General features: G+C 48.1%; 1 protein-coding gene across 1 annotated transcript in view; it reads left to right on the forward strand.

Annotated features, from left to right (window-relative positions):
* Positions 1 to 14,905, forward strand: part of FRAS1 (Fraser extracellular matrix complex subunit 1) — a gene marked incomplete at its 5' end in the record, with an annotated part of 267,939 nt that overhangs the window by 238,546 nt on the left and 14,488 nt on the right. The window contains 4 exons of the mRNA XM_015407524.1: positions 4,789 to 4,949; positions 7,854 to 8,068; positions 10,444 to 10,594; positions 11,333 to 11,440. Of these exons, the coding sequence (XP_015263010.1) occupies positions 4,789 to 4,949; positions 7,854 to 8,068; positions 10,444 to 10,594; positions 11,333 to 11,440 (635 nt within the window). The remainder of the gene's footprint in view (positions 1 to 4,788; positions 4,950 to 7,853; positions 8,069 to 10,443; positions 10,595 to 11,332; positions 11,441 to 14,905) is intronic.

Genomic DNA, 14,905 nt, shown 5'->3' on the forward strand with positions numbered 1-14,905 from the left:
GTGTGGCCCCGCCCCCAGCGTGCGACGTCACTTCCGGGTGGCGCGCACGCAGGGGTGGGGTTTCCCCTGGGCCCCGATTCCGCGGGAGCAGGAATCGGGCCTTGAAAGCGGGGGGAAATCCGCCCCCCGGGGGGATTTGGGAACCCTAGGTCAACAGCTAGGTTTGCCTGCCCAGTGCTGGCAACTGGCGGGACATTACAGGGAGACCTAGCCTATGTACCACAGAAAACCCTACAGGAGGGGGGATTGGGATTGCAGGCCCTTCATTGGTTTGCCCTCCAACACTTCCAACCACAACTGTCGGGATGCCATGTGTTAGTAAGGACCGACAACATGTCGGCCATGGCCTACCTAAACAAGCAAGGGGGATTCACCTCGACATCCCTAAGGCGAGAGGCGACCCTACTCCTGAACTGGGCGGAACACAAGTTGCTGTCACTTCATGCAGAACACATCAGGGGAGTGACCAATACACAAGCCGATTGGCTGAGTCGCCAGACAATACAGGAGGGAGAATGGTCACTAAAAAGGACTCTGTTTTCCCTGATTACAACGAAGCTGGGAGTACCCAAGGTAGATCTATTCGCGTCCGCAACGAACCACCAACTGGACAGATTCTTCACCAGGTTCTTTCATCCAGCGGCGGAAGCCACCGACGCCCTACTGACACCTTGGCCGACGGGACTACTTTATGCGTTTCCACCCTTACCAGTTATTCCGCGCCTTCTCAGGAGAATTCGGTTACTCCAGGCAGAGGTGATAGTGGTGGCACCTTATTGGCCACGACGGCCATGGTTCACGTCTCTGCGGGAACTAGCTGTGGCTCCTCCCCTGTTCCTCCCAATATCCGACGACATGCTAAATCAAGGGCCAATCAAGCATCCCAACCCAGCCTGGTACTGCTTGACCGCATGGAGGTTGAGCGGGTCAAACTCCAAGAACTAGGATACAGTCAGTCAGTAATTAAGACCATTTTAGACTCCAGAAAACCATCTACTTCCCGCATATATAACGTCACGTGGAAGGCGTTTGTACGTTGGACAAGGAGAAAGAGGATCGATCCTCTCCGTCCCAAGATAAAGTCCATACTGGAATTTCTTCAAGACGGTCGTTCTTCAGGCTTAAAGGCGGCAACTCTTAGAAGACAGACTGCAGCACTGGCTACGGTCCTTCCAAAATTTAGTGGCCTTCCAATCTCGCAACATCCTCATATTCGTCGTTTTCTCAGAGGGGCGGCCTTACAGGACCCACCACAAGCGCACAGGTTTCCCACATGGAAGCTTAACACCGTACTTTCAGCCTTGACTAAACAGCCGTTTGAACCTATTAAGGACATTTCCATGAAATTTTTGAGACTCAAGGTACTTTTTCTGGTGGCCATTACCTCGGCCAGAAGAATTTCCGAATTGGGGGCCTTATCAATTAGGAAAGATTTGTGTATATTCCACAAAGACAAAGTGGTATTGCGAACGGATCCGTCCTTTCGCCCAAAAGTCCATACCAGATTCCACAATTCTCAGGATATTTGTCTACCTTCCTTTGTTCCGAATCCCGTACATCCAAAAGAAAGAGCTTGGCATACACTAGATGTAAGACGTGCCCTTAAATGTTACATCCTCAGGACAGCGCCAATACGACTGACAGAGTCTCTGTTCGTGAACATTTCTCCTCCTCGCACCGGAAGGAAGATGTCCACTTCGGCCATCGGTTCCTCTCTAAGAGCATGCATCGTTGAGGCCTACAAGAGTCTTAATCTTTCAGTGCCGGAAGGGATTACGGCGCATTCGCTACGCAGCGCAGCAACTAATGCTGCACTATGTAACAGGGCTTCGGTGGAAGAGATATGTAAGGCGGCCACTTGGTCATCTCTTTCCACTTTCATCAAACATTATAAAATCAATGTATTTGATTCGGCTGATGCGGCTTTTGGTCGTCGCGTCTTGCAGTCTGTTCTTGCAACAGATGACGACCTCCCACCCTCAAATTAATTACTGCTCTGGGAGACCCCACAAGATGTCCTCCGCCTCAGGGGAGAACGACCATTGGTACTTACCCGTGAAGGGTCCTTCTCCTCTGAGGCTTGGAGGACATCTTGGCCCTCCCAGGTCGTCATACTGGTCCGCCTTCCAGTTATTTTTAATTGTCTTGCCTTAGGCACTGAGGGAAAGAGAGAGAGCCGAACACAGATGTTATTCTTATGGATTCGGTTGTTTTCCTGTTGAGTTTCGTAATTCTATGGTATTCTTCCTGTTCTTGTTAACTGTATTTCTGCTAAGTGTAGTTTTTATGTAGCTTACTGCTTGCGGAGCACCGAACTGAGCTAGGGTGACTCCCTCCAAAGGGAACAGGAAGAAGTTTCAACTTAGTCCTGCCTCCCTAGAGAAGGATGGGAATCACCCACAAGATGTCCTCCAAGCCTCAGAGGAGAAGGACCCTTCACGGGTAAGTACCAATGGTCGTTCTGAGTTGCTACCCAGAGGCAAACTATGGCAAACCACCTCTAAATATCTCTTGCCTTGGAAACCCTACAGGTTTCCATAAGTCAGCTGCGTTTTGACAGTTCTTCCCACCACCACCATAGATGTTGTTCTCATAAGAACATAAGAGTCGCCAATGTTGGATCAGGCCAAAGGCCCATCCAGTCCAACACTCTGTGTCACACAGTGGCCAGAAATACTAGGTGCCATCAGGAGGTCCAGCAGTGGGGCCAGGACATTAGAAGCCCTCCCACTGTTGACCCCTCCCCCAAGCACCAAGATGACAGAGCATCACTTGCCCCAGAGTCCCTATCTATACCTTGTGGCTAATAGCCACCGATGGACCTCTGCTCCATCTTTTGAAGACGTCCATGCTTGTAGCCACCACCACTTCCTGTGGCAGTGAATTCCAAGTGTTAATCACTCTTTGGGTGAAGAAGTACTTCCTGTTATCCGTTCTAACCCGACCGCTCAGCAATTTCATGGAGTGCCCACGAGTTCTTGTATTGTGAGAAAGGGAGAAAAGTACCTCTTTCTCTACCTGCTCTTTCCCATGCATAATCTTATAAACCTCAATCATGTCACCCCTCAGTCGTCGTTTCTCCAAGCTAAAGAGCCCTAAGCGCCTTAACCTTTCCTCATTCAGTCGTCATTTCTCCAAGCTAAAGAGCCCTAAGTGCTTTAACCTTTCCTCATAGGGAAAGTATTCCAACCCTTTTATCATTCGAGTTGCCCTTTTCTGCACTTTTTCCAAAGCTATAATATTCTTTTTAAGGTGTGGTGACCAGAACTGCACACAGTTTTCCAAATGAGGTCGCACCATTGATTTATATAGGGGCATTATGATATTGGCTGATCTGTTTACAATACCCTTCCTAATAATCCCCAGCATAGCATTGGCCTTCTTTATTGCAGTCACACACTGTCTCGACATTTTCAGTGAGTTATCCACTACAACTCCAAGATCTCTCTCTTGATCAGTCTCTGCCAGTTCAGACCCCATCAACGTGTATTTATAGTTAGGATTTTTGGCTCCAATGTGCATCACCTTGCACTTGGCCACATTGAACCCCATTTGCCATGTTGACGCCCACTCGCCCAACTTTGACAGATCCCTTTGGAGTGCCTCACAATCCTCACTGGTTTTCACCACCCTGAACAACTTTGTATCATCCGCAAATTTAGCCACTTCACTGCTTACTCCCAACTCCAAATCATTAATGAACAAGTTAAAAAGCAGTGGACCAAGTACTGATCCCTGTGGTACCCCACTGCTTACACCCCTCCACTGGGAGAACTGCCCATTTATACTCACTCTCTGTTTTCTATTAATTAGCCAGTTTTTGATCCATAAAAGGACTTGTCCTTTTATCCCATGATTTTTGAGCTTGCTTAGGAGCCTTTGATGAGGAACTTTATCAAAAGCTTTCTGGAAGTCAAGGTAAACAATATCTATTGGGTCCCCCTTGTCCACGTGTTTGTTCACCCCCTCAAAGAACACTAACAGGTTAGTGAGACAAGATCTTCCCTTACAGAAACCGTGCTGAGTCTGCCTCAATAGGTTTTGTTCATCTATGTGCCTACTAATTCTTTCCTTAATAATGGTTTCCACCAATTTACCCGGTATCGACGTCAGACTGACTGGCCTGTAATTTCCCGGATCTCCTCTGGAACCCTTTTTAAAGATGGGAGTGACATTAGCTACCTTCCAGTCCTCAGGAATGGAGGCAGATTTTAAGGAAAGATTACATATTTTTGTAAGGAGAGCCACAAGTTCACAATTGAGTTCTTTCAGAACTCTCAGATGTATGCCATCTGGGCCTGGTGATTTATCTGTTTTTAAATTGTCTATCAGTTTTAGGACCTCCTCTCTCGTTTGGTGTAGTGGTTAGGAGCCTGGACTCTAATCTGGGGGAACCGGGTTTGATTCCCCACTCCTCCACATGCAGCTGCTGGTGTGACCTTGGGTCAGTCACAAGTTCTTTCAGAGCCATTCTCTCAAGGGCAGTCCTTGAAAGAACTCTCTCAGCCCCACCTGCCTCACAGGGTGTCTGTTGTGGGGAGGGGAAGGGAGAGGAGATTGTGAGCCACTCTGAGACTCCATCGGGTAGTGAACGGAGGGGTAGAAATCCAATCTCCTCCTCCCGCTCCTCTTCTCCTCCTCCTCCTCTTCCTCCTCTTCTTCTTCCCCTTACTATGTATGATCCTACAAAAGAGCGGCCATCTGACTCATGTATTTCTTCTTCCTCCTCTTACTGCTCCACTCCTTCCTCCCCCCCCTTTTGATTTCTCCTTCTTTGTGGTGTTCCAGAATCCACATCTCCGTGCAAATTCCTCACCAGGACGGGATGCTGCCCCTCATCTCCACTATGCCTCTGCACAACCTGCATTTCCTATTGTCAGAGTCCATCTACAGGCACCAGCATGTCTGCTCCAACCTCGTCAGCATCCAAGACCTCAAAGGCATCTCAGGTAATAAATCCTTGGGACTAAATTGCCAGCTCGTGCAGTAAAACGAAACCGGCACAGTAAAAATCACATTAATTAAGCAGGTGTTCCTTTGTTGCCATCCTTCTGGTCTGGCATTAGAGAGAGCTCAGCTTCAGGGGCAGATTAAGGGACGGAGGGAGCCCGTTCTGAAAGGCATCTCAGAGCCCTGGGCATCGTCACACCGATCGCAGAGCCTTTCAACTGCCTGAGCTGGGTCAGCATTTTAAACTGCATCCCCCCATATGGAATGAGAGGGCTGCTGCTTCTGTGTTGTACAATAAAGCAGCAGCAAGGAATTTTAAGAGGGTCCAGCATAGAAAGAAGGACTAGGAAGGCACAAATCAAGAGCACATGAAGCTGCCTTGTATTAAATATGTGTGCTAAGAACCAGGGGTCATTTCGTAGAAAAAGAGGTGCAGGAGCTCATTAGCATAGCTCATTAGCATAACTTATTTGCATATGCCACACCCCCTGACGTCACCAGAAGTGTGTCAGAAGGCAACACCCACTGCTCAGGCTCCACTGGACTGTTTTGGATTGCTAGCTGTTGGGGGGGGGGGGGACGTGCAGATCTGTCCTCGCAGAGGAGGGAGAGCTTGTACCTGAATAAAACCTGGTCTTAAAGGTGCCACTGGACTGTTTTGGGCCAGGGGGGCGGGGGGAGGGCTCTGCAGCTTACCTGGCTGCTTCTTGCTCTGACTGAGGGCTGCTGGGAGCAGGGGGTGGGGCTTGTTGCATGTGCCCGCTCCCTGGGGTCTTTACTGCCGGAGCTCCGCTCCTGTGTGCTCCTGCAGGAAATGACCCCTGCTAAGAAAATTGAACAATGGCTGTCACCACCAAACTGGTGACAACAACTACTAGCACTTTTTATGGTTGAATTGTTTTAACTGTAATTCATGTTTTAATGTAACTTATTTTATGTAATTTACCTGTTTTTATGTAAACCACCCTGAGCCGGCTTTGGCTGGGAGGGCGGGGTAGAAATCCAACAAATAAATAAATAAATAAATAAATAAATAAAATCAGACCATGTGTCCATCAGAGTCAGTGTCATAAACTCGGACTGGCAGTGGGCTCTTCAGGGCCTCAGGCAGAGAGGTCTTTCACATCACCTACTGCCAGATCTTTGAACTGGAGATGCCGGGGACCAAACCTGGGACTTTCTGCATGCCAGCCAGATTGGCGGCTGTGCAAGGTTTATATGGGGCTGGTATCCAAATTGACAAGATAGGGGAGTCCTTGGATTCAGTTCTTAAATCCCTACGTTCCATTTGTGGCATTCCGAATTGTGTAGCGGGGGTGGCCCTTCGAGGTGAAATGGGACAGCCATCACTTGAAGCTCGGGCTTGGCTGAAGGCTTCTTTCCCTTAAAGTTGAAATTATACACTCCATCGTTACCGATGATGTGGGAGGCCCTGGCATTTGGGCCAAAACTCTATGGTAAAAATGGCTTCTGCCAAAACCTTTTTGCCCAAGTACCAGAGCATACAGTGCCTAAAAAAAAGCAGCTTACCTTGTCATTAAAAGCAGGTTTTTGAAGCTTTGATGCTCCTCAGAGGTGTAAAGTGCTTTTGATGTTTAATGATAAGGTAAGCTGCTTTTTTTAGGCACTATATTGATTTGATGCCATCAGCTCCAATATAGAATTGTCAAAGGAAGATTGCAAGAACTATATGATGAAGATATGAAACAACAGAGACTTACCTGGCATCTGCGTTAGTAGTAGTTCAGTCTAAAGAGTTTAAGGATTGCCACACCTACATGGACATATTGTGGCGTTCTAAGCTTTGCCCAGCTCATTTCGGCATTGAGTGGATGTTCCTCCGCTTTTGAAAATATTGGTCCAGTTCAAGGTTTATATCTTTATCGATACCATTGTTTAAAAAGGACCTTTCTTCACTTCGATGACTTTGTGAATACGCACCCCAGTATTCAATAAGCTTTCTGTCTTGTGATTGGTTTATGTCATTGTAATTTTTTCCCCATTGTGTTATGTATAAAACGACAGAAAACTGGATATTAGAATACTTATGAACATTTCATAATACAAAAGCAAAAAAACACTTAGGCTTGTGATTTGAATATTTATTGTTTAAAAAGCATACAGCATTTAGCTTAGGCTATTAGATTAGGTGTCTCCAGCAACACTGGCCTGGGCCCCCCTTCATTGCTGGGAAGTCCCCCCCCCGTCCCCCCCGCCCAGCTGCAAGTTGTCATGAGGGACCTGGAAACCCTAAATGTCTCTTTTGTCCAGAACGGAAAACTGGGCCTGGGGCTTTACATGATTAGCATCAAGGCAAAAATAAAAGATGCAAAGCACCAGGTGCGGGATTGGTATCCAGGAGCCTCCGGGCACTTCCTGCAGCATTGGATGCTGGGACAAATGTACTTTTCTTTCACTGGGACGTTTGACCCTGACATTATATAAATAGCAGATCTCCCCTAAAGGTAAAGGTTCCCTTGCTCGAAAGCCACTCGAATCCGAATCTAGGGTTGTGGTGCTCATCTCCGTTTCCAAGCCGAAGAGCCAGCGCTGTCCGAAGACGTTTCCATGGTCATGTGGCCAGCATGACTAAACACCAAGGTGCACGCAACGCTGTTACCTTCCCACCGAAGTGGTACCTATTTATCTACTTGCAATTTCTTGCTTTCGAACGGCTAGGTTGGCAGGAGCTGGAACTAGAGACGGGAGCTCACTCCGTCATGCAGCACACTCGGGTCTCGAACTGCTGAACTACTGACCTTCCACAGCCTGCAGTTCAGCGTCTTAACCACTTAATCCCCTATTCGAGTACTAAATGAATGTCAGCAGGAGATCTGATGTAGCTCAAGCATGTCCCATACACACACACACAAAGAGATCTCAGTGTATTCTTTCTACCCCAGATGCTGGATTCCTGGACGAGGTGACCTTCCACAGCATCGTTCTGGGACCCGGGTATGATCGGCCGTACCAGTTTGACCCCACTGTGAGGGAGCCAAAGACGATCCAGCTCTACAAACATCTGAACCTGAAGAGCTGCATTTGGACTTTTGATGCTTACTATGACATGACGGAACTAATTGATGTCTGTGGCGGATCCGTCACTGCTGACTTCCAGGTAGTACCACCTGGAGAGCTTTCAGTCTGTTGGTTTCGACTGGCAATGAACGCAAGGGCCTAACTACACATTACACCGTTTACAGGTCCGCTCTGGGTTCTGGTTATATGTGCATTGGGAGTTCAGGGTTCACATCCATTCCCAGCTGCATGGAGGTCCAACCTGAACGAGGACCATGGTGCACAGGGAGAGGGGGTTTGTCTTCACCGCCCTGGTGCCATTTTCTGGCCTGAAATGCTTTGGGGACCTGTTATTTGTCCCACTGGGAAAACTTGTGTGTCCTGATGGTCGGGCACTTTTTGTAGCAGGTACTCATTTGCATATTAAGCGACACACCCCTAATGTAGCCAATCCTCCAAGAGCTTACAGTAGCTCCTGTAAGAAGAGCTCTGTAAGCTCTTGGAGGATTGGCTACACTAGGGGGTGTGGCCTAATATGCAAAGGAGTTCCTGCTACAAAAAGAGCCCTGCATGGGCTGTATGTAAGTTAGGGTTGCCAGGTCTTACCTTTCCCATGGCAGGGGGCTCCGGGCTCCTCCTCAGGATGTTCCTGCCACGTGTGCAAAGCGTGCGCAGCGCAGTGACATCACCAGTAGTGATGTCATCATGCCGGGGCCGTCACACGGCAACGCTCTAGCGTTCGGGGCAAAAACTCTATGGTAACCATAGAGTTCCCCCTCCCCCAAATGCTACAGCATGGCCAAGCGACAGCCCCATCATGATGACGTCACTACAGGTGACATCATCACGTTAGCGTCACCACGGGGTGCTGCTTTTTGGGGGTGGGGCTTGCTGGTGGCAGATTGGGGCCCCCCAAAATCGGGGGATTCCCCTGCCCTGACCGGAGGGGATGGCAAACTCTAGTGTAAGTACAATAGTGGCTCTCGGATGTTGGGGGTCAGGAAAATGGGGGAGAGGCTCAAGCCCCCTTTTTCTCCACACACCACACTTCCAGTTCAACTCAGACCCCTGCATGCCTGGGAATTAAGTTTCAACACACAACTGGCTGCGCATGTTAACAGGGCATGGGCCATACCTGTGAGAAGTGTAATATTGACTCAGGCCCTGTCTTTCAAGGCCCTCTCCTGGATGGCCCAGGTGAGTCCAGTGTCAGCAGATCTCGGAAGCTAAGCAGGGTCGGCCGTGGTTAGTCCTCAGGTGGGAGACCACCATGGAAGTCCGGAGCTGCTGTACAAAGAAGAAGAAGAGATTGGATTTATACCCCGCCCTTCACTACCCAAGGGAGTCTCAGAGCAGCTTCCGGACCCCTTTCCCTTCCCCTCCCCACAACAGACACCCTGTGAGGTAGGTGGGGCTGAGAGAGCTCTGGTAGAAACTGCTCTTTTTCAAGAACAGCTCTGACAGAACTACGGCTTGCCCAAGGTCATCCAGCAGCTGCAAGTGGAGGCGTGGGGAATCAAAGCGGGTTCTCCCAGGTTAGAGTCCGCGCACTTTAACCAATAACACCAAACTGGCAGGCAGTGGCAAAACACCTCTGAACCAATGCTCCCCCTAAGCTCTGGAGTCTTGTGAGCAAAAATTCTACCTTGTGAACTACTGGCATTAAAAGTCGCGTGAGCTAGCTCACACCAACTCAGCTTAGGGGGAACACTGCTCTGAACGCCTCTTGCCTTGGAAAGCCTTTGGGACTGCCTCTCCTGGCATGCCTGCTGGAGGTCCCTGGCCCAAGGAGTGTCCAGCTGTCCTCAGCCAGAGACATCCGGGCCCTACGAGATCCCTCACGATTCCGCAGGGCCTGCCAGGCAAAGATGCTCTGCCAGGCGTACGTTGAAGGGCAGCAGCGGCATGGTCAGTCCTCCTCTCTCCCCTCTCCCTCCCTCCCTCCCCTGCTGATCGGGGTTATGAAACCTCACGGCACCTTAGGATCTGGGACGTTGTTGCGTAGCTCTTAATTTTAAGAGTTTAAAGCATTACGCCATCTGTTTTTAACTTGTTGTATACCGCCCTGAGCTTGCCTTGCAGAGAGGGTGGTACAAAAATATAATAAATAATAATAATAATTTTAAAGAACCCCACAGGGTCATCATAACTCATCTGCGACCTCACGGCACTTTCCGTCTCCACATTTTCAATGTAATAAGTATAATTTTTCTGCCTGAAGCAGGATGCTACATCATAAACTATGCCTGGTTATATAACTGGGACGCGGGTAGAATAAGATTTATTTGTATAACTGCACTGTCTCTGGGCCTCATTTACCTAACCCCTGGACTCATTCTGACCTAGAGGAGAGAAACATTCCAAAGCACTTTGAAACTCATGAGGTTTTAGAACTATAGCAGTCCATGTGGCTTATAAATACCAGCGGTGACCCAGTTCCCATGAGCGTGACAGTGGCGTTACGTGTTTTGATAGGTTCGCGATTCGGCTCAGTCCTTCCTGACTGTCCACGTCCCACTCTACGTGTCCTACATTTACGTGACGGCGCCGAGAGGATGGGCCTCTCTCGAGCATCACACTGAGATGGAGTTCTCCTTCTTTTATGACACTGTTCTCTGGAGGACAGGTAGGCAATCCAGTTACGTACAGGTGTTACATTTGAGCCACCGTGCAGGAACCTTGCTGGAGTCAAAGGAGATCGAAGCGGAAAGGCATTGGTTGAGAATCAGGGCATCCACACTGCAGAATGAAAACGGGTTTCGTTGCCTTTCTTGTTGCTTCTGTAGAAGGTCTCTGTAGCTGGGTTTCGGAGGGTAGCTGTGTTCCGCAGTAGAAGAAGAGGAGGAGATTGGATTTATATCCTGCTCTTCACTACCCAAAGGAGTCTCAGAGCTGCTTACAATCTCCTTTCCATTCCCTTCCCCCAACAGACACCCTGTGAGGTAGGTGGGGCTGAGAGCACTCTGAGAGAACTGCCATTGAGGGAACAGCTCTGAGAGAACTGGTGACTGACCCAAGGTCACACTAGCAGTTGCATGTGGCGGAGTGGGGATTCAAACCCGGTTATCCCAGATTAGAGTCCGCGCTCCTAACCACCACACCAAACTGGTGTTCAGTAGCAGTTTAGAGTCCCAACAGGATTTTTTTTGGGGGGGATAAGCTTTTGAGAGTCAAGCTGTGATGAAGGGAGCTTCGACTCTCGAAAGCTTGCAACCTGAAAGTCTTGACGGTCTCTGAGGTGGCACTGGGTTCAAATCTGGCTGTATGGCTGGGTTGTATCACCTTCTCACGACAAGAGGGCAGGTTCGATTCGGTCAGTGCCCCTGAATCCCCCCCCCCTTCCATTTCTGTTTCCCCTTGTTAGGTATTCAGACAGACAGCGTCCTTTCGGCCAGACTGCAGATCATAAGGATCTACATCCGAGATGACGGCCGCCTGGTCATCGAGTTCAAGACCCACGCCAAGTTCAGAGGTATCCAAGGGCTCGATTTCTACACCAAGAAGGGCTTGGGCCTGAACCCGGCTGGAAGGAAATTCACACCTTCCGCCCTAGATTCTTGACTTCTATCCCTGATCCGACATGTGCAGAAGCCGGTTGTGGGTAATAAGAAGGAAGTCTTCAATGGATGCTGACGAAATTTTCCAGAGTTGACTTCATTTTGTAAAAAACGTCTTCCGAAAGTCAGAAAATATCTCTCATGTATCCATAGATTGCAGTCATTTTAACAGGTTACTATACAAAATCCAAATCCGTAATGAATGGTAGGTATCTTTTGCAGAAATTCTAATATCTAATTCTGTGACACAGAATTAGTTTGTCCGTCATGTATCTATGGATACATGAGAGATATTTTCTGACTTTCGGAATAATTTTTTTTACGAAACGAAGTGTACTCTGGAAAACTTCACCAGCATCTGTTGAAGCCTTCCTTCTTATTACCCAGAATTCATTATTATATTTTTCACCTTCATATTTATTGTTACATTGCATGTTATGTATTATAAGCGCAATTCGCACAGTTTCCTCTGAGCAACTTATAGCACGGAACTGCTCCGGCAGGGAGGATGGGATATAAATTGAACAAACAAACAAATAAATAAACAGTTAAAAATACAGTTGATACGTAATCAAAATCACAAATAATAAACGTGAAACTAGAACCAATCAGGATGGCAATACATAGTCCTCTATTGCCGGCCACACCACCAGGGCTATTTTTGGGCAGGAACACACAGGAACGGAGTTCCGGCTGGCTCCCAAGTTGGCCACGCCCAGCAGGAACTCATTAGCATAATAGGCCACACCCAACAGCAGGAACTCATTAGGATTGGCTACATTAGGGGTGTGTGGCCTAACATGCAAAGGAGTTCCTGCTGCAAAAAAGCCCTGGGTTGGTTGTTTTTTTTAATTCGTCTATAGTACAATAAACAACAATGGGATTTGGTATAAATATGACCAACACAAAATTACATGTAATGAAACACTGCAACATACTGAGAAGGAACAGCAAATTTAGAAGTGTCATTATTGAAAACATATTCTAAAAAAGGAGACCATTTCGTGCATAAAGTAGATTTTGAACATGAACTATTAGTAGAGGAAGCCACTGCATCAGAAAGTTTGTCCATGATGTAAAAGTCTCAGATTTTTAAGCGCCAAGAGGAAAGAAGAAGTTTGTCGGTAGATTTCCAGCTACTCGCAATAACCACCTTAGCAGCTATTAGCAGAGTCGAAATAAGGTCTTGGCTACATTTGGGTATATGGGGGGCATTCCATAAATCAAGTAATATTAGTTCAGGTTGCAGTGGTATCGAGTGCCCAGTTATATTTTTGATGGAAAAGATAACCTTGGACCAGAAATGCTGAATTTCTGTGCACCCCCACCAACAATGAAAAAAAGTGCCAGATTCCCCACAGGGACGAAGCCCTGGGTTTTGACAACAAACAGGGTAAACAGAATAAGAAGCAAAAGGTGAGTGTGGCTGGATGAACACACTTCTAATAACATGGGGGGGCGGCCTAATGTGCTAATGAGCTGTGCCGTCAGGGGTGTGGCCCAATATGCTAATGAGTTCCTGCTATTGGGTGTGGCCTATTATGCTAATGAGTTCCTGCTGGGCTTTTTCTACAAAAAGAGCCCTGCGTGACACCACTATCCCACACGGCAGGGCACGTGGGGGCCACAGAGGGGAAAGAGAGAGAGAGAGAAAGGGTGCCAATCTCAACCTCACGTTGCTGCCCTCCACTGAAAAGCCTGGCAGAGCATCCCTGCCTCACAGGCCCTGCAGAATTGCACCAGATCCTGCAGGGCCCTGATGTTATTCAGCAGAGAGTTCCACCAGGTCGGGGCCAGGACCGAAAAGGCCCTGGCCTTCGTCAAGGACAGCCGGACCTCCCTCGGGCTGGGGATCACCAGCAGGTTGTTATCAGCTGATCTCAGCCTTCTTCTGAGGACATATTGTTGGAGGCGGTCCTGAAGGTACGTGGGCCTGTGACCGCCCGAGGCCTTGAAAGTCAACACTAACACCATAAACCTGACTCGGTACTCCACTAGTGGCCAGTGCAGCTGGTGCAGCACAAGTTATATATGTTCTGCTTTTGGCCTTTTGACCCATTTGTGGGAGAGTTGCGACCCACTTTTGGATCTCAGCCCCACAGCCTGAGAAGCGCTTAGCTAAATGATTTCAGAAGACAGGGCCAGAGAAGACCATTGGCCTGAGAATCAGAGGAGCATTAAAGTGAAATAATTAGAATGAATTTTGGGGTATGTTAAGGAATGAGATTGATATTTGCTTTATGGACTATGTTTATTGCTACACACACACAGTGGACTGTGCACACACACTCATAGGCTCAAAGAAAGCTGTACAAGTCACCTGTTGTGATACTACACATAGAAGGTGCCTGCATAAGCCTTACACGTGAATGAGGTTTCAGCTACACAGTATTAGCCTGGTGAAGGAGCACACATCTCCATTATTGTCAGCAAAACAACAACTTGAGCAGAGACAGCCCCCATTGCTGAATCAGCCAGGATCACGTACAACACATCCATGTATTTCCTGCCAAATGAACATTTGTTTCACAAAGGGAATGGCCAAGCTTCATCTACATTTCAAGGAAGCATCTTGACGCCAAGATTTCACACCTGACCAGATGGCCCTCTTTGAGTAAGGTTTAGATTTCAATTTTGACCACTCCTTATAGGCAACCTCCCACTCCTATAGGCAACCAATAGGATTGTTTTTGGGATGGACTAATAGGTAGGTGGGTCCACAGGTTGGAACAGTTGCCACCCACCCAAAGGACCACCTATAAAAGGTTGGAACCATTCACCTGGCCTTTGCTAGCCAGCATCCCCCGCAACAACCCCTGTCTGCTTTATACTCCTCTTTTGTCCAGCTTGCTATCCCCAACCCTTGCCTCTACTGCCCACATGTGCTGGCTGGTTCTAGTCGTGTGTTAAACTCCCTTAGATTTCTATTTTCTCCCCATCCATTCTTCATTGGGATCACCAAGCTGTGAAGACAGATAAGTATCACCCATCATCAGCCTTACCTGCTAATGCAAAAGTGCTTATTTTACTACTGTATTTTTAAGGAACTTGATTGAATGTGTGCGTGCATCAGTATTGTTTGTATGTGATATATTTTCTTAAGTAAAAGACATTTATTTTAACCATACCGGCCTCGACTCCCTCTCTGGTAACCCTTGGTGGGAACAGGACCTTAGTAGACACTGGCAAGAACCCATCTAAATTGCCAATTGCTGTAAATAAAGTAATTCGGCTAACAGGTAAGGCAGGGCCTTTCCTGCCCTGATGTGGGTGGCCCCAACTAGCCTGGTCTCCTAATCAGATCTTGGAAGCTCAGCAGGGTCAGCCCTAGTTAGTCATTGGATGGGAGACCACCGAGGAAGTCCTGGGTTGCTACGCAG

The sequence above is a fragment of the Gekko japonicus genome, unplaced genomic scaffold (assembly GCF_001447785.1).
Source record: "Gekko japonicus isolate JY-2015 unplaced genomic scaffold, Gekko_japonicus_V1.1 scaffold926, whole genome shotgun sequence".
NCBI classification, from domain to species: Eukaryota; Metazoa; Chordata; class Lepidosauria; order Squamata; family Gekkonidae; genus Gekko; species Gekko japonicus.